Source organism: Carettochelys insculpta, chromosome 9 (genome assembly GCF_033958435.1).
Source record: "Carettochelys insculpta isolate YL-2023 chromosome 9, ASM3395843v1, whole genome shotgun sequence".
In the NCBI taxonomy this organism is placed as follows: domain Eukaryota; kingdom Metazoa; phylum Chordata; order Testudines; family Carettochelyidae; genus Carettochelys; species Carettochelys insculpta.
The window spans coordinates 14,289,095-14,313,810 of NC_134145.1; the positions used below are offsets into that span (position 1 = coordinate 14,289,095).

A 24,716-nucleotide genomic window follows, 5' to 3' on the forward strand; every position below is an offset into this window, starting at 1 on the left:
AAGTTTGCATGGTGGGAATTATGCTAATGAGGTGCTGCTTATGCAGCATAGCACCTCATTGCTATTCTCCGACTGGGCTGATTAGCATGCCCCCTTTAAGGAGGGAGCTAGCATGGATGAGCCCTCTGTGTGTAGATATGATATTTCTAAATAAGCTATTGTTGAAAAAGCACTGCTGTGTAGCCATAGCCTAAGAGACCAAAGGGTTATGAGAAGTTTAAAAGTATCTTAGGTCTGGCTCACAGTAGAAAATTAATTCTGGTTAACTATGTCTATCAGTGTAAAGGTGTTTTAAGGGTAGACATGCCCAAAAGACTGATGGATTGAAAACAAAACCCTGAAGTAGAAAGACTGAGTTAGTGTGTGATTCAAGGGAATCAGTTTGCACCCAGTCTCAACAGGTCTTGTGGTGCCTGTAGGGCAGTTTAGATCTACCAGGATCCACAGACCTCTGGTAAATTAGACCAGTTTATAGTTTGATTCAAGATCATTTCCCCTGAAGAGCATTAAGTCCAAGTAAAAAAACACTTTGCTTAAAGAAGCTGTTTTGCCATTGAATGTCAGTGGTTATAGCTCCAGAACTGAAGGTGCTGAACCTAACTCAGTTCTGCTGAAGTAATTATGGTCAGTATCAGGCAACTGTAGCCACAGGCCAGTCTGAGAACAGGGGACCTGTGTGATTCTTCACCAATAGAGGTGATGGCTTTAGCTCTGACACTGGGAAGAGAGTGCTCTGAAGGACACTAGGAGGGATTGGAAGTGCAATACGCCCACTGCCTGTGATAGCCAACTGGTGACTTCCCTTTCTAGGACTAACTTCAGAGAGTTTACAGCTGATGCAGCTGGCTCTACACCACCAGCTTCTCGTCTCTCCCAGCATGAGGGGTATTCTGGGGGCTACACCAGTTCAAAAGTCAGAGAAAATAAATGATACAGCTTAAAGGTTACTGCATAAAGTAAGAAAATAGAACAACACATAGGAAAATAATACCTCTAATTTTATTTTTCTTTGTCATGGAGTTTTTTCCATGGGATAATACACTTAAAATTCCATCCTGCTTCCATAATGCAGCAACTAAATGGACATTCATGAACGTGCCTTTAAAATTACATGACTGTACAGCCATTACGATGCACCGGACAACATCAGAATTTAATCTTGAAGCATCTTTACAAATATAGGGAGCAATACAGGGTTACTGTTTACTCCTGTCAATGGCTAATTCTTGCATTAAACCCAGCCTGGTCAATGTCCTAGCACACAATGGTCTGTCACATAGTTAGTGATCAGTTTCCAGGTCAAACTAACTTTGGTTGTGTTTGCATTAGTTCCTTGGGCATCCTATCATCTGCTATGGTATCTCCCCTATTGTAGTCTGACTGTAGCCATTCCTGTACCGATTTCATTTGCTCTTCTCCTTCTAACTTACTTTGTTTTAACATCATTCCACTTGACAGCTGCCATCTTTTGAAGAACTCCCATCACTACTGCTTCCAGCCTTCTGGTGTCAATTTCATTCAATGCAGAGGCTGCAAGCCCAGAGAGTGTTACCACACTGATTGATCAGTTTCTACTGAGATACCAACCATGTTTTTATCAGCCAGTGATTTCTTCAGTTTCTGTGTAGCAGTTGCAATTAAGGCATCTCCTTTTAACCCCATCTTTGATGGAACTGTTGGCACTGATCAAGCTTTCTAGGTAAATATAAGATTCTATTTGTTCTATGACTTCACTGCTGCTGCTGTTTTTCAGCACTTGATTGTATCTTGGGAAAGAGAAAGTAGATAAACTCTAAGATGACAAAGTGGTGTAAGTCCAATTTTCCAAGGTTGCAAAGAATATCAGCATTAATTCAAAAGTGTCTGCCATTTGCCTCTTAACTCTAGATCATCCAAGGTCATGCCCTCCAATTTGTCTAACATTCTTATTGTCCAGTTTAAAAACTGTAAAAAAAAAGTGTTAGTGATTCCATGGAATCAGCCCATCATACAATATTTTATTATTAACTTTTGCCACGATCACCACTAAAAGGACTGTTATAGTATATAATGGTTATTAGTTATATGTTGCCATTAAGATGTTAATAGGGGTATGGCTGGTAAACTATGTTAATCAGAAATGGGTACTGTTCAGGGAGATTATTTTAAAGAATGAATGACTTTGCAATTCAATTAAAGTGAAAAAGTCAATGAAATTGATTCTTTTCACATCTATACCGATGTAAATCACAATTAATCTAAACCAACTCCACAGAAGTCAATGGAAACAGCATTGACACTGGAATCAGACCTATTGTGTAAAGGGGAACTAATCTCTCTTTTGGGCTCACATCCTGTAAAATTTCATATTAAATAACAAAGCTAGGCAAGCCCACCAACAGTTAAATGCAGTGCTAATAAAAGTCCAAAATTAGCCCTTCCTTTTCAGGCAATTTCCACAACATCAGATCAGCCTCTATGCTTTGTTTGTTTGTTGGTTCCCTGCTGTACATGTGCTACAAGCAATGCGGGAACAGAGACTGATCAAAGGAGTGCTGCTGGGACAGATTTGAAGGTGCATGAATAGTAGTCCCATGCTGAATGCCTCAGTTGAAAGTCACTGAAAGCACTAAGCTAGGAAATAAAATACGGTGACAAAGAACTCAATAGGAGACCACCATCTTAATGCTAGGGCTGTGTGATCCTAATTATGGAGGGTGTAGCAGATCTCTGTCTGGCTCACTGCTTTTCATTTATTTGTGTTAAATATATGGCTTCTGGCAGAAATATATTTGACTAGATGAAGTTAACGTCACAATTCTGTGAGGATCTGTGGCGATAAATTGCACTTGCTTGGATGTTCGTAGGAAGTGAATACAAAGAACAGCTGAAGGAAATTAATTTGCAGATTTTAACAGTAAATATTTTGTAATAATTATCCAGGTAACTTCAAGGCAGGTTCCAAGAAATGAGCGCTCAGCCATGTTTGTTGTAAAGAAGGGATGAATCTTTGCCACAACCTGCTAAAATCTCCAGTATGCATTATTAGAAAATTACAGTAGCAGAGAAAGAGAAGCTGTAGCCTGATTTACTGAGAGAAACAAGATTAGGAAACCAACAGTGAGTATGACTGTGTCTATGTAGATTATCAGTGGTGCCCATTAGTCTTGCTCTAGTGATCTGCAAATGTAAAGAGCATGTACAGAAATGTTGACAGATCTTTGATTACGATACTATGAATGGGAACAACTGTGACACACAAATATATATCAACACACACACTGATTTGAGTGCCTCTTGGTGCAGTATTCAAGGTGTGTGTTTACTTCTCTACATATTCAAAGTGAAATACATGACTATACAAGTGCAGAAGTGAAAAAATGTTTTCAAATGAAAATAAAATTTCACAAGGTCTTGCTAGACTGTTGAAGGATCTAGCTCTGGCAAAGAATAAACATACACAAAGAGCTCAAACATATGAAAATATCTAAACCTACAATATCAACACAACCTGTCAAACCTATGTTCTGGGTAAGTTATCCAAAAATATAGGGCATATGACTTATGGACTGTAAATTATAAATTAAATAATAAACTCTGCTGGGCAGGGGCTGTGGCTTTCCATGTGCCTACCACAACTGAGGCCTGATCAAGGTCCGTAGGCAATACCAGTAATAATATTGCTTTATTATGGTACTAATCTCTGAAAGCGAGAACAGTGTTTCTTAGAAAATAGCAGATCTATATACTCAAAGCTTTACCCATAAATCTTCTGAAAGAAATGCCACTGTTGGGGTTTTTTGTTTGTTTGTTTGTTTGTTTGTTTTTAAGCACCTCTTCAACATTTTGTCTCGGACACATCTGAAATGCAGAAATAATTTTTGTCTTATCATAGCAGAAATTCTTATTCCTCTCTCAACTTTGAAACTCATTCATTTAACCTACAACAACAAATTTTATACATAAGCATATAAATTTGAATTCTGGAAAAGTCATGGGAAGTGTCTTGTAAAAGAACCTTGAAACTGAACAAACTTTGAAGAGATCTTCCTTTGACTTCAATAGCTAATGCTGTCCAGCAAATCCTGTTTCGAAATGGTGAGATAAGGAAACAGAATAATTTATAATAACGCTTTTTCTACCAAAAACTTTATCACATATCTCCAGAACATACACTCAACATGAATAGAGAAGCAGAAAGATTACTAAACAAAGATATGCTAGCTCTTACAGGATTCTGAGAATGAATGTTGGAAGATAGAGAAGTTACTCACCGTAGTAACGGTGGTTCTTCGAGATGTGTCCCCGTGGGTGCTCCACAATAGGTGTCAGGCTCGCCCGGCGCCGCAGATCAGAACTCTTCCAGCAGTTTCTCCTGGATCGCGCATGCGCCGGCGCGCACCACTCCCTTGCGTGCCCCCGGCCACGTGCGCGATCCGGTCCCTGCCAGTTCCTTGACCAACTGCCTCGGATGCTCCTGAAAAACACTAAACAGAGATCCGAAGCGGGGAGGATGGGAGGGTGGTGGAGCACCCACGGGGACACATCTCGAAGAACCATCGTTACTACGGTGAGTAACTTCTTTTTCTTCTACGAGTGTCCCCATGGGTGCTCCACAATAGGTGACTACCCAGCAGTAACCCAAGTAAGGAGGTGGGTAATTGGTTTATGTGCAGCTTGCCCCCGAAAGTACTGCTGTTGACAGACGGGTGTCCTCTTGGTATACCCGATGTAGTGCATAATGATTGGCGAAGGTGTCGTAGGATGACCAAATCGCCGCTCTACAGATGTCTTTTAACGCGATGCCCTTGAAAAAGGCTGTTGACGCCGCCACCGCCCTGGTGGAGTGAGCCCTGGGCGGGGCCAGCAAAGGAGTCTTTCGAAGTTCGTAGCACATTTTTATGCAGGACACAATGTGCTTTGAGATTCTCTGTGAAGAGAGACCTTCTCCTTTTGATATGGGAGCGAGAGAGACTAGAAGCCTGTCCGTTTTCCGGAAGGACTTAGTTCTGTCTATGTAGAAGGCCAACGCCCTCCTCACGTCCAGGAGATGTAGGCGTGCCTCCTTGCTGGAGCTGTGAGGCTTCGGGTAAAACGAGGGTAAAACTATTGGTTCATTAAGGTGGAACTCTGAGGAAACTTTCGGAACAAAAGCTGGGTGCAACCGTAAGGTTACCGCCTCCTTTGAGAATACTGTGCAGGGCGGTGTTGCCATAACTGCTGCGAGCTCACTCACCCTGCGAGCTGACGTAATTGCAAGGAGGAAGGTTGTTTTTATCGTAAGGAGACACAGGGGAACTGTGGCTAATGGTTCAAAGGGTGGACCCGTTAGCGTGCTGAGCACCAAGTCCAAGTTCCACGATGGTGGAAGTGGTTTCTGAGGGGGGTACAGGTTTACCAACCCCTTCAGGGACCTGGTAACGATAGGATGGGCAAATACCATGGACCCCTCCTCTGTATGCCGGAAAGCAGATATAGCTGCAAGGTGGACTTTTATTGAGGATAGAGAAAGCCCACCCTTCTTGAGGTCCAATAAGTATTCTAGTATTACAGGTATAGGAACGTCAAGTGGAGCTAACTGCTTGGCGGAACACCAGGCTGTAAATCGAGTCCATTTCTGGTTGTAAGTCTTCCTGGTGGAGGTCCTTCGGCTACTTTCCAGGACTTGTTGTACTCCCTCCGTACATGTGCTTTCTAAGGAGCTAAGCCATGGATTAGCCATGCCTGTAGGTGCAGACCCTGAGGGTGCGGATGCACTATGGACTCCTGGGCCTGTGTGAGTAGGTCTGGCGCCACCGGAAGAGGGAGCGGTGGGTGATCCAACATGCACAGAAGCAAGGGAAACCATTGCTGCCGGTCCCACGTTGGGACTACTAGAATTATGCGGGCTCTCTCCCTTCTGCCTTTCTGCAAGACCTTGTGGATAAGCACTGTGGGGGGGAATGCGTAAAGTAGGGGGCCCTTCCATGAAATCATGAATGCGTCCCCTAAGGAGCCCCACCCCACTCCTGCCCTGGAGTAGTACTGGGGACACTTCTTGTTGTACTGCGTGGCAAACAGGTCGATCTGGGGAAACCCCCACGTATGAAAGATCGGTCGCAGCAGATCGGAGTGGATCTGCCATTCATGCGTGAGTGCGAAGCACCTGCTCAGCTGATCTGCTTTCACATTGTGAGCGCCCGGCAAGTACGAGGCTTTCAACGTTATGTTGTTGGCAATGCACCAGTTCCACAGTCAGACTGCTTCCGCACATAGGGCACGGGATCGGGCTCCTCCTTGTCGATTTATATAAAACATAGTGGAGGTATTGTCTGTATTGATCCCGACTACTTTGCCGTATATGTGGTCTCGAAAATGTTTGCAGGCGTTGAACACTGCTCTGAGCTCCAGTATGTTTATGTGCAATGACTGTTCCGCAGGGGACCATAGCCCTTGCGTCATCTTGTTGTCGATATGTGCCCCCCGAATCCTATGTGGGAGGCGTCGGTAGTAAGAAAATAGAGATTTGTGGTTGGTGAAAGGGTACCCCTCCTAGCAGGTTTTTGGGGTTTACCCACCACTGCAGGGATTTGCGCACCTCTGTTGTGGGCGACACCACCCTGCGGACAGTGTGGGATGTCGGTTTGTAGACGCTCGCCAGCCAATGTTGCAGGCGTGCAATCTATGTGGCCCAGCAGCTGCAAGCATGTTAAGACCGGCACTGTGGGGCTGTATGTAATGACTTGCACCAGCGAACTTATGGCGCGAAAGCGGGCGTCGGGAAGGTACACCCTTGCTGTAACAGAGTTTATACGTGCCCCTATGAACTCTATCTCTTGTGTGGGGTTGGTCTTTGACTTCGTGAAATTGATGACTAGGCCCAGTGAGGAAAACGTGTCCGCTGTGACGTGTATCATGTGTAGGACCTCTGCCTTTGAGGCCCCTTTCAGTAGGCAGTCGTCCAGGTATGGGAATATAAATACCCCCTGTCTGTGCAGGTAGGCTGACACCACTGCCAGGGTTTTTGTAAAGACTCTGGGGGCCGAGGAGAGGCCGAACGGAAGAACTCTGTACTGGAAGTGTTCCTTGCCGACCATAAAGCAGAGGAAGCATCTGTGCGCCGGATGGATCGTTATGTGAAAGTAAGCATCTTGTAAGTCGAGGGCTGCAAACCAATCTCCATCGTTCAGTGCCGTGAGTATGGAGGCAACTGTAATCATCCGAAAACGTTGTTTGCAGAAGTATCGGTTGAGGCCCCGAAGATCTAAGATGGGTCTCCAGCCTCCTGTTTTCTTCTCTGTGAGGAAACAGCGTGAATAAAAGCCTTTCCCCTGGAATTGTTCCGGCACTCTTTCCACCGCCTCTATGAACATAAGGTGGTCCACCTCCTGCTTCAGCCTCGCCTCGTGGGTAGCGTCCCTGAGGTGGGGCCTGGAGGGAGGTTTCGGCGGTGGGAGCGACTGGAAGGGGATCGCGTAACCCATGGCTATGATCTCCAACACCCATTTGTCTGCGGTGATCTTTTGCCACTGGGAGTGAAACGGTCTGAGGCGATGATGGAACAAGAGACGGGAGTGGCATTGCGCGATGGTGGTGATAGTGCAGCCCTCGACATGCCGGTCAAACTTGTTGCCTTTGGGCCTGCCCCGAGGATGTACGGCTTTGTTGAGAGCGTCGCCTGGGCGTTCTGTACTGTTGCTGCTGTTGATGTCGCCCTTGGTCGTAGCCCTGTTGATATTGCGCACGCTGTGGTTGGTATGGGTAGCGTCTTTGCTGAGGGTAATATTTTTTCTTCCTATACGGTGGGGTATAAATACCCAGGGTTCTAAGTGTAGCTCTCGAGTCCTTACTGGAGTGGAGGACCGAGTCGGTTGAGTCTGCGAACAACTTTTGCGTGTCAAAGGGAAGATCCACAATCTTCTCCTGTAGGTCCCTCGGGATACCCGATGTCTGGAGCCAGGATTCTCTACGCATGACCACTGCTGTAGACATTGAGAGTGCCGCCGTATCCGCCACGTCCAGGGCGATCTGGACTCCCGTCCTCGAAGCTGCGTAGCTCTCTTGCACAATTGCCTTTAACACCGGCTTCTTATCTTCCGGAAGTGAGTCCATGAGAGAAGTAAGCCTGGAGTAATTATCAAAATTATGGTTCGCTAGAGCCATGTCTACACGTGCACGCTACTTCGAAGTAGCGGCACTAACTTCGATATAGCGCCCGTCACGGCTACATGTGTCGGGCACTATTTCGAAGTTAACATCGACGTTAGGCGGTGAGACGTTGAAGCCGCTAACCCCATGAGGGGATGGGAATAGCGCCCTACTTCGACGTTCAACGTCGAAGTAGGGACCGTGTAGTCGTTGCGTGTCCCACAATATCGAAATTGCAGGGTCCGCCCTGGCGGCCATCAGCTGGGGGGTTGAGAGACGCTCTCTCTCCAGCCCCTGCGGGGCTCTATGGTCACCGTGGGCAGCAGCCCTTAGCCCAGGGCTTCTGACTGCTGCTGCCGCAGCTGGGGATCCATGCTGCATGCACAGGGTCTGCAACCAGTTGTCGGCTCTGTGGATCTTGTGTTGTTTAGTGCAACTGTGTCTGGGAGGGGCCCTTTAAGGGAGCGGCTTGCTGTTGAGTCCGCTCTGTGACCCTGTCTGCAGCTGTGCCTGGCACCCTTATTTCGATGTGTGCTACTTTGGCGTGTAGACGTTCCCTCGCTGCACCTATTTCGATGTGGTACTGTGCAACGTCGAAGTTGAACATCGACATTGCCAGCCCTGGAGGATGTGTAGACGTTATTCATCAAAATAAGCTACTTCAAAGTAGGCTTCATGTGTAGACGTAGCCTAGGTGTGCCGCATAATTCGCCATTCTCAATAGCAGGGTGGAAGAGGAATATACCTTCCTGCCAAACAGTTCTAGCTTCTTGGCATCTTTGTCTGATCCCCCCAATTTGTACTGAGAAGTCTTTGATTTCTGCTGGGACGATTCGACCACCAGTGAGTTTGGTTGTGGGTGACTGAAGAGGAACTCCATGCCCTTTGCCGGGACAAAGTACTTCTTATCCGCTCTCTTGTTCATAGGCGGAGCGGAGGCCGGGGTCTGCCACATGGTAGTGGCTGACTCCATAATGGCTTCGTCCAGTGGCATAGCAATTTTGGATGAAGCCGGGGGTCTCAAATTTTTCAGGAGTTTGTGATGTTTCTCCTGCACTTCTGCCATTTGGATGCCTTGAGTGAAAGCCACCCTTTTAAACAGCTCCTGAAACTGTTTGAGGTCATCTGGGGGAGCAACATCCCCGGGGGCCGTGGCCTCATCTGGGGAGGATGAGGAAGAACCACTAGGGTAAACCTCCCTCGAACTCTCTGGTTCCTGCGGCCGATGATACACCTGCTCGCTGGAGGATTGCGAAGGGAAGTCTCGGGGTTCTAAAATTAACTCCCCTTGAGATCGCTGTGTTTCCATCCCCAGCCGGGAGTGTCCCCGTGGGTATTGGACCGCAGGAGGGGACCTGCCCCTGGGTGTAGGCCTAGGGTGTCTGTGTCCAGCATGATAAGGACGACCATGGCAGTACGGGCACGGGTCCGGGGATGGAGACCTGGACCACTCTCGGGGTGTGTACCCCCGATGTCTGGGAGAGCGAGATCTCCGCAACGACACAGATAGCGGTGAAACTGGTTTGTGATAGTACTCCAAGGGATCCAGTCCCAGAAAGGGCGAAGGTGGCCCAAGCCATGGTGACATTGGCTGGAGGAATGGAGAAGGGGGGTCTGGATAGGCCGGTGGAGACCCCGACCTTCTGGGTGGCATGTGCAGCATAAGGGGAGGGCTTGTTGATAGCAACAGTGCAGCCCTATCCGAAGAAGGGCTGCAGTGCCGGGTTTTCCCTTTTACCTTTCCCCTCCCCTGCGGGGCTGGCGCCGCACCCTCCCATGCCGGGGATCTCGGCCCCGCTGTCTGCACCGCGCTCGGCCCGCTCAGCTGCGGTGCCGCGCGGATAACGTCCTCCGGTGCCTGCAGGCTCCTTGCCTGTGGGCCCTGCACCGTTGGTACCACGGGAGTTGGTGCCGCCGGTTCTGGTGCTTGCCTGGCCGCTGCTCTAAGTGCCGCGTGTGCCAGCTGTTTTGTAATTGGAGGCTCAGCCTCTGCCACGTGCGCTGCTGCGCTGCCACTTGTCTGAGTATGCGGCTGGGGGCTGTGTGCTCCGCCCGTCCCGCTCGCTGAACCCGCTGGCAGGGATCAGGCTGGGGAGAGCTTCCTCCGTTTCTGTACCGAGGGGGTGAGAGAAGCCGCCTTCCTCTTGTGGAGCCCAGAGGGCCCTTCTGGTTGAGGCCTCTCCGGCAAGTCCGGCTGGAGAGCCTTATCAAACAGGAGCATTTTAAGCCGCATTTCCCTGTCTTTCCTGGCCCTGGCTGTGAGCTTAGCACAATGGGAACACTTCTGGGTAACGTGTGATTCCCCCAGGCACCGGATGCATTCACTATGCCCATCGGAGGCCGGCATACCTTCGCGGCAAGACTCACACTTTTTAAAGCCTGAACAGGACATCGCGGTGAGTCTTTTTTACTGTTAATAGGGTACTTGACACTTAATTCGTGCCTGTTTACCCGAGTCGCGGACACCAGCCTGCAAGAGGAGGCCTACTGGCCTTCACGTCCGCTCGTCTTCTCCGCTCCTCTCTCTCTTTTTATTATATATATATATATATATATATATATATATATATATATATTTTATATTCTCTTGTTTTCTCTCTCTCCTTTTTTTTACCAGAAAAAAACGACAATTTACATGTAGAAACACTATCTAATCTGACTCTGGCTGTAGCCTGAGCGGATTCCGTCTGCAGCCGATGGCGGTTGAGAAGGAACTGGCGGGGATCGGATCGCACACATGGCCGGGAGCGCACAAGGGAGCGGCACGCGCTGGCGCATGCGCGATCCAGGAGAAACTGCTGGAAAAGTTCCGATCTGCGGCGCCGGGCGAGCCAAACACCTATTGTGGAGCACCCACGGGGACACTCGTAGAAGAACTATGGCTTACGTGCACATTCCCATTCTGATCTTGCAAAGTTCACTGTGCTGTCCCATTGGCTCCAACAGATTATTCAGATGAGAAAAGACATGCAGACTACGCATCTCTGTAGATAACAGATATAGTGCCTGTTCTCTCAGACCACACAGCACGAACCCTAAGTGCATTAATAGTTCCTTAGCATAGTTGCTGACTAGTGCCCAGGTCAGGGGGCAAAACATCTAGCAGGAGTGTAAGGAACAAAGCCTCTACACTTGGGAGTCTAGGGAGTGACAATAGGAAGCAAATTTTGAAAATAAGGCCCCCGGAGAGTCTGATCCACGTGGACAGGATTGAACTGTGGTGCTAAACTTGGCTGGGTAGAAAACTGCCCTCACCCATCTTCCTGGGGTCAGATATAAGGGTTCATGGCACCTAAGTGAGTCTTGTAAAACTGCAGCCCCATTTCAAAAGGAATGTCTATGCAGACAGGAGTGACTCCCTGTGCCATTCTGTCTCTGACGCTCAAGTCAGTCCCCTTTTTGGGAGGACAGAACAGCAAGTATAGGAGTATGCTCCTTCGTATACATGCTTCTCTGGAAAGAAATCCATTGGGGTCCCCTGCCCTGATGGGCCAACAGCCCTACCCAGCCCCACACTAGGGATTTAAACCCAAGACCACCAGGTACTGGGACTCATGGCATGGAGCTCCACCTACCCCCTTCTTTCATGTGAACTCCGCTGGGTGTCAATCCAACGTGCACCCACAGGAAGCTGCGCAAGGAGAGGCTGGGAGTGGGGTATCTGATATAAGGCTAGGGGAAGCAGGACATGTAGTAGATGGGTGGAACAATGCAGAGATAATACATATGGACTGGTGGGGACAGAGACCAGGACGCAGACTTCAGCGTGGACAGAAGGGGTAGAGGGATGAAGACGTGGGCAGATCAGTGGGTGGGATTAAAAAAAAAAATGGGCAGGGAACCTGTAATGTGAAAGATTGGTTGGAAGATACAAAACAAAGGGGAGGACACTACAGAAAGGGGCCAATGGTATGGGGGACAGGCCCCCAGGGATCGAAGGATTGGGGAAGGGTGCAAATAAGGTGGGAGACAGGTTAAAACACAGGAGCAATGCAAGGGGTAGACAGGTTAGAGCGGGTGCACTAGGACACTGGGGAAATTGAGGCAGGACCCTGGAAGCAAGGGTTGGAGGAATTGAGGTCGGGCACATATAGTGGTGAGTGCCCAAAGGATGAAGGCTGGAGACAAACGGGACAGGAGGTGTCACCTACCTGGTTGCCCACCCCTCATTTTCAGGCTCTTCCAGGGAGAGGCCATCTGTGGCTGGGCTCAGCTTCTGACTGGCTGACTGACTCCGCTGGAATCGGCCCTTCAGCCTCATGGTCCATTTTGAGGCTTTTGTGTATGTTAATGCATGCCATCAGGGTGCACACTACATGCATGTTAATGATGTACACTGTTTATTATTGACCTTTCAGCTAGACAGACCTTTTCCAAAGAGGGCTAGATTAAAAAACAGCATGTCAGAGTGTGTGCAGACAGTGGTTACATGCCATCACAGGCTAGCATATGTAGGTCACCCCTCAGCTTGCCAAGAGTTTGCTATTTTAGGCAATTAACTAATCTGCCTATGTCTAGAGTGGCTCCTGATTGCAGCTCATTTGTGCCATTGTTACTTAGGTGGTGTCAATGTTTCCAAAAGAAACACTAAACACCATTTTAGGTATGAAACTAAAGATGGGCCAAAAATAAAACACATGAACACTCCTAAACTAGGAGATGTGAACCTTTATTCGGAATTTGTCAATGATCCATACTTTGATTTACATTGGGCTGATTTAAACATCACTTTCAGGTTGAAGGAAATAAGGCTCTGAGCCCAGAAAAAGTATGGCTGCAGCCCTCATCTAGCTAAAGATCATCCTAAAATAAAATAAGTGAAATCCTTCCTAGTAATCTATTACATTCTTGGAGTAAACAGTTCTCTGAAACCTTTCCCCTCTTCCACTGCATAATTTTATCATGTAGGATGTCTCTGCTAACACTGTCAACAATTATAACAATTTTCTTATGGTACAATGCTTAATCAGAAAGGAATACGGACAGATGTTCAAAATAGATGCAATCCAATTATACGCTATCTCAATCAAGTTTGTAATATTTAAAAACCCCACTTGGACTTTGAACAGAAATTCATATGCTATAAAAAATCAAAATTAGAATGGATGTCCCAATTACTACTTAAATCTATTTTGAATATTTGTCAGTATTCCTTTCTTATTCAGCATTGTACCAGAGGGAAATTATAACCATCATATTGTAACAACAATTTTACAGAATGGTTATTGAAAGACTTCCAACTCAGCTAGTGATCTCACAATATAACACCTTCGAGAAGCTAAACATAGCTCATGCTGGAAAACTGTCCCTGGGAGGGAAATCTAGATATGCTATGGGTATAGACAACTGAGACAAGAGGAAAGGGGAAAACACTAAATCAAACTGACTGCAAATGGCCATCGTACACGTGCTATGTCTCTCCAAACAGAAATACTATACGTGATAATAAATCTGTCTTAATGCACAGTGGGTAAAGAAATAGCAATTATTATTTTAAAAATTGTAGCCAATAACAAATGCTGCTTTTATAAGTAGTAATAATTTCTGGATTATTTCTTATTGTTTGTAAAAGCGCTTCCAAAGACCAAAGCAATGTGAACAAGGTTAAGTTTTCAGTTTCCCAATGATTGAGAAGATGGGTAGCATTTTATAAATCTGGGCCCTTTTTTCACTCCTACTGAAGATTCTGCCAAGATTTATAATTTTTATTCTATTTCAGATCAAATATTGGCAAAAAAAGTTTATTTTAATTCCCCAAATAGTTCTCAGTGGGTATTGGACAGACTTCTAACTCCCTTAGACAAAGGGTCAACGGGCACAAAGCAGACATCAAAACACTCCAGATCCACAAACCAGTTAGTCAACATTTTAATGGAATGGGGCATTCTGTCAATAACCTCAAGGTATGTGTGTTACTGAAGAGACATTATCGCACTGTTTTAGAGAGAGAAGTGGACGAGCTGACTTTTATATTCAAATTCGGCACATTAACACATGGTTTAAATCGTGATGGGAACTTTCTGAGTCACCATAGGGGCCTGTCTGCATACTTGGCTCAATCTAATCCTTGATCTTCCCCCACCACCCCTCCACTCTCTGATTTGCTCACCTTGATTATCTTTTTCTGATTTGTCCTCCTTGCTTACTGTTTTTGGTTCTCTGTGCCTTAAATATTGAGTCTGTTCTGGTCTGGCTATGGTCTGAAGAAGTGGGTCTGTCCCACGAAAGCTCACCTAATAAACTATTTTGCTAGCCTTTAAAGTGCTACTTGACTGCTTTTTGTTTTGATAGTGTATAGACTAGCACGGCTTACTCTCTGTTACTATTTATTGGTTTAGGGTAAAGTCTATTTGTCAACCAAAGTTACTGTTACACAGACCGTTGGTATATGGGCTATTTCTCAGGTATTCAGGACATCAGGATGTACTAATTTATTAGGGATTTACTGCAGGCACAGAGGCGTCTGGATATTAGAAGATAGGGAATATTGATACTCTTGGGTATATTAGGTCCCATCTCCCTCCATGCTTTTAGGAAAGTCTGTTTCCTATGGTGATCCAACTTCTGCTGTACTTAATTCTCAATCTATCACCTGTAGATCCAGAGTGTTCTAACATTTTCAGGAAAGAGAATACAGAGGCAAAAAGGGGTGAAGGAAGACCTTTTTGTTTGCAAAAGTCTATGCTGAGAGGGATGCAGAGCTCTAAAGGGTTGTCTTCACTACTGGGGAGATCAATACTGTTGCAATCAATGCACCAGGTGTCAATATAACGGGTTTAAGGAAGACCAGCTAAATTGGTGGCACAATGCTCTTCGGTCAATTCTCGTATTCCAGGTCCCTGAGTAAGAAAAGTCAGCAGAAGAATGTTCCCCATCAACATAGCGCAAGGGTGCTGAAAGTCAACCTAAACTATCATCATTTATGCAGCATGATTTGGGTCAATATACCCTGATAGCGTAGACAAGGCCTAAATCTTAATCCCCTAAATCCAGTCTGTGGAGATTTGATACACATCACATATACCGAACAAAGTGCCTGTAAAGTTTACCCAAGAACACGAAAGCTGCACAGAATGAAACCAACAGCACAAGAGCTGTTCTTAACTGAAATATGGAGGTGTACGCCACAGAGACTATAGATCCCACACATATTCTATATCTGCTCTTGACAGAAAAATGATACGGGTTTGGCAAGAGGTTGCCTTTGTTTCAAAAAGGGTTCCACTTCGAAAAACCAAAAAGAAAAGGGAATGCTCAGTTCCTGAAAGGGCTTTCAGGAGTGAAGGCCTCCCTAGCTTTTTATGTTCTTGCTTTTAGCCTTTAGCAAATCAATGGAAGCAAGGTGTACTGCTAAATAAAGTGGCCATGCATCCTTATGAAAGGACAAGTAACTTGGGTAATGTGGCACACAATGAATTTTAGAGGTAAAAGGCAATATGAGACACAAAGAATTCAAGAGATTTATGTAATAGGACAGGTATAAATTACATAACTGCTGCCAAGTGTCTCAGCAACGAAGAAGTTTTTATTGTAATTTCCACTTGGAGCCAGTTGGATCGCCAATATTGAGACCCATATAAAGTGTGTCTTCGTATTTAATGTAAAGGCACCCACAGGCCATACTGTATAGTTGTATATAAAAACAATCTTCAGCAATTTCATGGTACTGTTAATATTCAAACCAATTACAAATACTTACTATTCTTATTTCATGAAAATTATTTTTTTATTTAGCAGAACTCTGTGCACTGCGAAAAACTCATAAGCTGCTATGTTTACTTATGAAGTAACATATGTACTGTATTAACTATATTCTTTACACATGCTATTGTGTATTGTCAAAATCTTGTCAGGGGCTTTGCCACCGACATCTGTGGCATCCAGATCTGTCCTGTTTCTAATCCTGGGTTTTATTTGAAAGACAACATTTATGATGGCCATGAGTTTCTGCTCTATAGTTTAAGGGGTAGAATCCTGCCATTTTACCATTGAAAGTTCCCATTGGTGCCTTGTGGAAAAGTCCTACAGAATTTAACAGGAAATATATTTTATAATCATAGTATAGAATTTAATAGAGAATTTATATGCCTGCTATTGAAATGTACACAATTGTTCAAAAAGACAATGCAAAAGATAAATTCAACTGTTTTTTGGAGTAATTTCTATACAATCTAAATCATTTCATCCCTACTAAAATGTCACTGGACTTTCCTAGAGGCCCTGCATAATTAATGACAACAATGTTGGTTCTGTCTTGCTATAAGTAAAGCATCGTCAAGATGTAATTCATAGGTATCACTAGAAAACATGTTAGAACATAATGGGGGTGAATTCCCCCAGCTTCACATGTTACGTGATTATTTACACTAGTACAAAGTGAGGGTAAAAGTCTACCTAGTGAGACCTTCCCCATTTATTTTGGAAAGGTGTAAATGAAAGCAGCAAATGTAAGGCAGTGGACAATCATGCCCCATGCCTCAATAAGACAAAGGAAAAAAATATTTAAAACCAGCTAAATTTTTAGTGGAATTCCCAAAATGGGGAAATACTTCAATAATGGGTAGGACCCATGATTTGCAATAGCCATCCACCAGACCTCACACGCAGCCCCAGCAAAATAAATGTGACATCCAATGGCATGGCAACATAACTGTCCAACAAGGACAAGATTTCTCCTCATTTCAATCATCTGCACACAGTGCCAGCCTACAATGAATGCACTTGTTTTCTAGGATGTCATCTGTCTACTTCTGAATCCAATGTACAGGGAAAACAAATCTAAGCAGACTAAAGACATGACAGTGCACTGTAACTCATCAAATGCAAGTAGCATATGGCAAGGTATGCATTGCTATAGGTCACCTAGCAACACTGCAAGGAAACATGTACTATATGACATAGGCCACAAAAGGGATGATATTCATGTGTTGTCTGGAAACAAATCATTCTGTGGTGGACAGGCTGTTATAATAATGGCCTCTTGCTACAATGTGAGTCTCACCACTGAAGGCTGACAGCTACATCTCACCTTCAGTGTCAAACTATACAGGGTTTCGAGTTTCCATTACACACCAGTATTATCTAAAGGCAGTAAATTCACAACAAGTGCATACTGTCAATGCATGCTGCCAATGCAGCACAGAAGTTCATCAGTCTACAGCAATCACTGACAGAATTTCTAATCCAGAGAAATCCATAGTATGCACCCATTTCTTTCTTTTAAAAAAATTCCCATCAATCAAAAATGTGTCATACTCCATGCATAAGACAGTTGGGAAACAGACTGAATCTTTATGCACAGTAAGATGAGCTGCATGAAAGCTGTCATAAAATTGTAAGCAGATAGTTTACACACTTCGATAAGAAGAGTAGGGATTTTATTGTGACTTGATTGACAGACTTATTGAAGGGTATTTACGGATTGACTCGCTACTAAAAACACCATGACAGGTAAAACCTGACATGTATGTATAATGAAAAGATGGTTGGAAATTATGACAAAAGGAGCTCATTAAACAGATAGTACATTTGGAATGGCTAATTTCAAATGCTCAGCCACAGTCTCTAAGTGGCATGCATGCCTCCTAAAAAACACAAAACAAACAAACAAAAAACATTTGGGAAAATCCCAATTTGCCTGATGTCCATTCTAAACATGTTTGTCTGGAGCAGTGAGAGAACAGGGAAGACAGCAAGTCAGAAGCGAGAGCACTACTGTCCTAGGGAGGAAGCTGACAGCTGTGAAAGGGATGTTGAAGGCGGAAAGAGACATGCGCAGGAATGAAAATCTAGCAAGGAAAAAGAGCAGGAAAAAGAAAGCAGCAAAGAACTGGAGAGACACAGGAAACCTAATCACTATGCTTTGCATTTATCAACAAACCTCTCCCCATGATGTCTGAGAGGGAGACTTGTCTACTGGCCACGGCACAGAGCTGGCTCTGAGACTGGTATTCTGTTAATGGCCCAGAATTCATTCTGACTTACTGCATGAATTTGAGCAAGTCAGCTCACCTTTCTGTGCCTCACTTTCATCATCCTGAAGCTGGGCCTAATGAAACGGACATGCTTGCCACAAGGCTTAGCGCTGTACTATGCAAGTGCAAAGGATTGTAATAGCGTTGTCTCAAAACCTACACGTACAACCCTAATGAATTAAGCTTTGTAACACAGCTGTGAAGGAAAGTAGATGACATCACACTCTTCTAACACATGGGAAGGCAGATAATACAGAGGTGCTAAGGGCACATTATTAAAAATATCCAAGTGACTTAGGAGCCTACATCCCATTTCCCAAAAATAGCTGGGACCCAAGTTTCACTGAAAGACAGTGTAGGCTACTATGTGCTGTCATCACTTTCGATAACTAGTTTAGGCTGCTAAATAATAAATAATTTAAGGTTAAATAATTTGAATAAGGTTGCACAGTGCTCCCAGAGGCAAAACTGTGAATAAAAACAGGGTTTTGACTCTAAATCCCCTGTTCTAACAACCGTTCCCTTCCAGATCAATAATCATATGAGAAAAAATATCTGGATTCAGAAATGGGACCCTTGTCTAGTTGTCCAATCCATTCATTTGGGTTTAGGTGAAATCTGCTGCTTTATGGAAGATTGGTTATGCAAGCAAGACAAGGGCATTCTCAGCCCCAAAAATCTATTAGAAACTAGAGAAAGCTTTCCCCTTACTTCTGCCTTTGAGAAATTAATGGAAGCAAGATATACCAATAAAGAAAGCACCCTTGAATGTCTAAATCAGGCAGAGGTAGTGGGTAATTTGAGCACAAATTGAATTTTAGAGGTTTAGATAATAGGGATACCTGTACATTTTAAAAAATCATAGTAAGTATTTCAGTTACAAAGTACCTTGCATGCACAAGGATGAGCATTAAAATCAGATGTGTAGTTCAATATTGCACAGATTTTAATAGCTGCCTTTGTTTTCTATTTTATAAACCTAAAGAAAAGTGGAACACAGTTCTGGTTACTTATTTCGTAGTTAATGCTTACATTTTTATTTTCATTTTATATTAGAGTGCATGCTGCCACTGCGTTTTTCAAGTCCAATTTTGATTTTATTGGGAACAGGCTAAAGTGAAAGTCTATAATAAACTTCATGGAATTGAGAGCTGTATTATGTCATTACGGGCTGAAGTCTGAGACTAACAAAGCCATATTTACCAGGGCAGTCTTACTGTAGTGTACAAACTTTTGCAAACATGTTAGTGAGAATATGCAGCCATTTTTAATTCTGCATGAACCTTGAGCAGAGACCAATATACAAAGGGAGTCTGAAAAGTCAACCAGTGCTCTCCTCTCTGAAAATCCAAAACTTTTTTTTTCCAATAAGAAGCTTACACAGAAAATTTTAACAATGGACTTTGAGTTTATAACAATTCCTTGCACATAACTATCTTAATTATGCAACAAGAACTGTTTTGCTATAATTAGTGTCGCAACCAAACCATCTCCCACAGGGGATTATTACAAAATATTTAGAGTGGGTTTTGTCTGATTGTGTGTGGCAAATTAGCTCCATCTCTTCGCTTTCTATCTTGCTCCTTGTTCCCAGCCCAAGAAGTGCAGTGCACATCTTTGTACTCACCCCTTTTGTCCAGGGTCATTTTCTCATGCTTACGTTTAGAACCCCTTTCCTCCTTTTCATTTTTGTTCTCTGCACTCTTCTGCACATGCTTCCTCAAAACACATCTTAACCATGAAGCTCACAAGCCTAAACTGGCTCTCAACTTACCTTTCCAGATAAAACAAAAAAGCAGACCAAATTGCAGGTACACACCTTACTAAACTCCGCCAGTGCATAATTTTATCACAAAAGCCCATCCTCCTATTGCTCTTACTGTTTGTCACTAGCCCTATTTATCTTCTTAGGGTAAGGATATGGGGTCAGTTCCCCGCTACCTTGCATGGCATTCATGTGTGGACAGTCTGGTCTGTTAGCATATTACACCCCCATCACACAGGTGCAAATGCACTCCGAGGGAACAAGGTAGAGGAGGGTTGACATCCTTATTAGGCCCATCGATGGGGGGAGGGAAGAGACTGGCAATTCAAAAGGGGTTCGGGCTCCCAGCCACCATTGCAGTGCCTTTAAAAACTGCTGGAACCCTGTGCAGAGCACAAGAGGAAGAACTGAATGACTGGTGAAGGCTAGCTCCAGCCCCGCCCATTTTGCCTGAGGTCCCTCCCCTTCTAAGGGCACAAAGCTGGCTCCTTGCCTAGAGGCCCAGCAATTCTGTCAAAACCCCCCTACTCGCCCCCGCGTGGTCTATATTAGTCTGTAGCATGCTGTACACTTACTACATCATGGAGATTACAGACAGTAACAGCACCAGGAAAACCTCCCAGGGCTGATTATGGCTAGTAATTCCCATAAAAGCAAGATGAAACACATAGCAAATACTCTGTCAATTGGGAGACTTGTTGAATGAGGTCCCCTGAGCTTGGACTATTTCCTTCGGAGTGGCTCACTGTTGTTCAAACCAATGGCAATTACATAGATCTCTGTATTGCAACTGTACAGTGGCTACAATATTAAGTTACTAGACAAGAGGGCTTTATTAAAAAATGACTGTTTTCCTGTGCCACGTGTTAAGTGGGATTTTATGTAGCCTTTTTCAGTTTACAGAACTGTAATTTTTATGCAAGTTCCTGAGGCTCCATCAGTGTAATTTGAAGCTTCTTACACAGTTCTTTACACATCAGCATACTGCATTTGCCAGGGGGCGGTTCTGAGAGTCTGCAGCTGTTGCAGTGAGCTACAAAGTGGGCTAAAAAAGAGAATTCTGATTCCTCACGCCGATTGCAAAAGTCCCTCCCCTAACTTCCAACCCAGCAGGCCCCTGCATTCGTAGCTGCCCTTAAAATTGTAATAAACCTTTATACAATGCACAGTTTTCATTTTAAGTATGAGGGGCGACGGGGAGGGGAGGGGAAGGAAATGCAGACCACATTCACTCAGTGTGGTTCTCTGTCTCTCTCTCTCTAGTAGTGGTTGGGTCAGACACAGAAATGGATAAGCCTGCTCCTGCTCTGGCCAACAGAATGACCTCAAGCTGCAGAAGTTTCTGCATTAAGATCCAGAGATCAGGTTCAATTCCCATGCTGACATCTACTGAAAGACTTTGCATTACAAGTAGTTAGAAGGGAAAGCATGAATAGAAGAGGTCAGGCAGGAGGAGGCAGTATGTATCTGAGCAGGGTGGACATCAATTAATGTATACACATTAGGAGGTCCCAAATGAAGCTCAGCCAGATGCTCCACTGGGATTGAACCAGTCCTGTTATTGCAGAACACTGAAAATTGTAGTGCGAAACGGAACCACACACTCCAGAAAATTACAAGAGTCAAAGCAGTTATGCCACTTACCACCTCTACTGTGCATAAACAGGGAAGATACTTACACTTACAGGTTGACTTTTTGGCACGTCATAAACACCTTCCTTCTTTTGGCTGGTAGGAACCTGTCACAGTAAATCAAACACACAATCAACATCAGGGTAGGAGTCTAGAAAATTTGCAAGTTGTAGCTATGTTTGTTCTACTTCACTAAAGAATTAAGCCACTCTGTATGACTGAAATCAAGAACGAGTCCTTTTAGTATAGGGAATGTCTTTCAGTGCAGATGACCAAGAGTGGGAAAAGCTGGATCTGGTTTCAAACAGCCCAAAGTGATTGTTCAGATCTGAGGACTTCATTAAGTCCATTATAAAATTAAATTTGCACATGGTTATGAACTTCCTCCAAGTTAAGGTGCTTTCGCATCTCTCTTCTACATCGGCATTTGCTCTTTTCTAGGAGGAACTAGAAGGTGCACAATGGGAATTCTGTTTGGACCCGGGTTCCATTTTCTCCTTAAATGATCTCATTTAATGGAGCTATTAGCAGCAAAATTAATTTCTGCACCTCATCTAATTTAACACTGGTAATCAGAAAATAAAACAAACCCCTAGTCTTGGAAGGGCTAGATTTGTATCAATTTCCCCAGGAACATGACCCATCCTGTCACTCTCTTCTCTTCCCTCCCTGTCTCTGATCACCCCTTCCAGCCAAATCCCTGAACTCAAATGTAGAAAATATAGGGGAAAAAACCCCACTCTTCTAGAATTTCTTTCTGAAGAAAACATACTATGTCTTCTGCATGCCAGCCTGTGAAGACTGTACTTGCTGATGGTACCTAATTAAAAGCACTAAATTTGTGCATAATAAAAAATCAGTTACAGGTTTTTTGATATTCCCTGAAGTTTGTCAGATTTTTTTGGCAAAAAGCTTTGCAGTTGGGGCAAGTCAGCTGTCCTGCTGAATACAACCATAAATATTATGCAATACTATGCAGCTGTTTTATATTTTCTTGATCAGTGTTTCTAAGCTGATTTTATATTTAACTTGTACTCTTATACCTACAAAACTAATAATTCAAGAGTACTACAAATTTACAAAAGTACAGTAAAATTTACTACAAATACTACAAAAGAAACACAAAATTTTAAGTTAATCAGCCAGAATGATTTAGTGTGTTCATGGCAAATCTCACTGTTTTTAGGAAAAGGGCCACTAGTTTATTTTGTGTGATCTCTGTAATCATAGACATGTTTATGAAACTTTGCCATCTGTTTTTGTTAAAATATGTTTCCTAAGATTTCAGGCACAACAAAGTATTTATATCTTAGGCTGCATCTACACCATGAGATAAAACCAATTTTATTAAAATCAATTTCTTAACACTGGGTTTTATCCATTTGATTTTGAGCATCTTCATGTTCCTACACGCTCTCCACAAAAATCAATTTACTGCTGCCACACACAAGTAGTTTAAATCGAGCTTAAATCAAATGCTGCTGCAGTGTATTATAGGAACCCATCCCACAGTTCCCTGAGCCCTGTTGCATTCTGGCCCCACAAGTAGATGTGGGTATATAACTCCATCTTCCCATATTTCATTCTCCTCTTTCCCCTGCCATGTTAAGTATGTTTAAGTAGACACAGGTGCTACACTGAAACTCAAATGAATCATCAGTAATGGGCCTGGGTAGCTCAAAGATGGTACACAGTTGACAGACATGAAAATTGTGAACATCCACAGAGACCCTTTCAGGACATGAATCTGGATTTAGGCCACTTACAAAAACAGACCATTATGTCTAAGTAGACGCGGTTGTTACACTAAAACTTGAATGAACCATCAGTAATGGGCCAGGGCGGCTAAAACACAGTACACAGTTGATAGCCATAAAAAATAGTGACTGCCCATGGAGGCCCTTTCAGGACATGAATCTGGATTTAGACCACCTACCAAAAAAGACACCTATGTCCAAGTAGACAGGTTTGTTACACTGAAACACAAATGATTGATGATGCTAAATGACCCCAGACTACAGCCAGCCACATGGAAAAAAAGACCCTTAGGACATGAATATTCCCTGCTGCAAGCCTTACTTTGAAACTGTGGTAATTGTATAGCTAATATATGTATGGCTTGGGGCAGCTACAAGACCTCAGGCCCCAGCCAGCCCCGGAAAATCGTAACCACTGAGGGAGACAACCCCTGGGTGGCTACAAAACCCCCAGCTACAGCCAGGCCCCGAAAATCATGACCGCCGAGGAAGACGTCCCCAGGGCAGCTACAAGACCCCTGGCTACAGCCAGCCCCAGAAAACTGTGACCCCCACTGTGTGCAATCTGCCTGGCACCTTATGGAGCACATCCTTTTATTGGTTCGGAGTCAAGCCACATGATGGGGCTGGGCACGGGAATGATCCATACTGTGTGGCACCTCTGGTGGGGGTGATGTGGGGGTCAGGACAACATGTAAATGGCTGAAAAGAAGCTTCTTGTACTACCAGCCAAGCACAACCCTCACCCACAGCCTAGCTGACACATGGTACAGGGGGCCAGCAGCTGGCCCCAGGCAGCACAGAAAAAAAAAAGCCAGCTAGTAGGGATATACACAGAAACACAGATGACACAGCTGCGCTCCTAGCAAAGAAAAAGATTTTTCAGCCTCTCATGAACCTACAGCCACAGGCTTGCAGGTGCCGAATTGTAACAGTCCTGTTGCCTAATTCCCACGTGCTTGAGAGCAGTGGAGATATGAGATGTCAGAGCGGAGTACCGTGGTGCATTGTGGGGCACATACGGGACATCTGTAGAGGCTAATGAATTCGATTTAAAGACATGCCACATCCTCACTACTCTTCATTCAGATTTTAAACTCAAATTGAACACTACACCTGTCAGGTTATTATGATTTTAGGATTTTGATTATATGTTGATTTTAGTGGTCCATAAAATTGAGCAAATGGAATTTACAGGGAGGACAGGCACTGGGAAAAATTGAGCTAACTGACTCAAAATCCACTTTATCTCATAGTGTAGACACAGCCTTAGTAAGGTACATATTTTGGTGGAGGACTCCTTTAAAACTAATTAAAGAAAAGTCAAAAGTAAAGAAAAGGTGACTCATTTTCCCAACTATCCAGAAGAAAAGGAATCTTGTTCCTTCAAGGAACTCTTCAAGTGGGGGAGGGACACGGTGAAAGGAAGGTAGGGATGGCGAGAAAGAACAGAAAGACTTTGGAATCAAGTTTTTGTACTAC

At 44.2% G+C, this 24,716-nt stretch overlaps 1 protein-coding gene across 1 annotated transcript in view; it reads right to left on the reverse strand.

Annotated features, from left to right (window-relative positions):
- Nucleotides 1–24,716, reverse strand: part of DAB1 (DAB adaptor protein 1) — a 277,887-nt gene that overhangs the window by 29,347 nt on the left and 223,824 nt on the right. Inside the window, exon 11 of the mRNA XM_075003144.1 lies at nt 21,525–21,584. Within this exon, the coding sequence (XP_074859245.1) occupies nt 21,525–21,584 (60 nt within the window). The remainder of the gene's footprint in view (nt 1–21,524; nt 21,585–24,716) is intronic.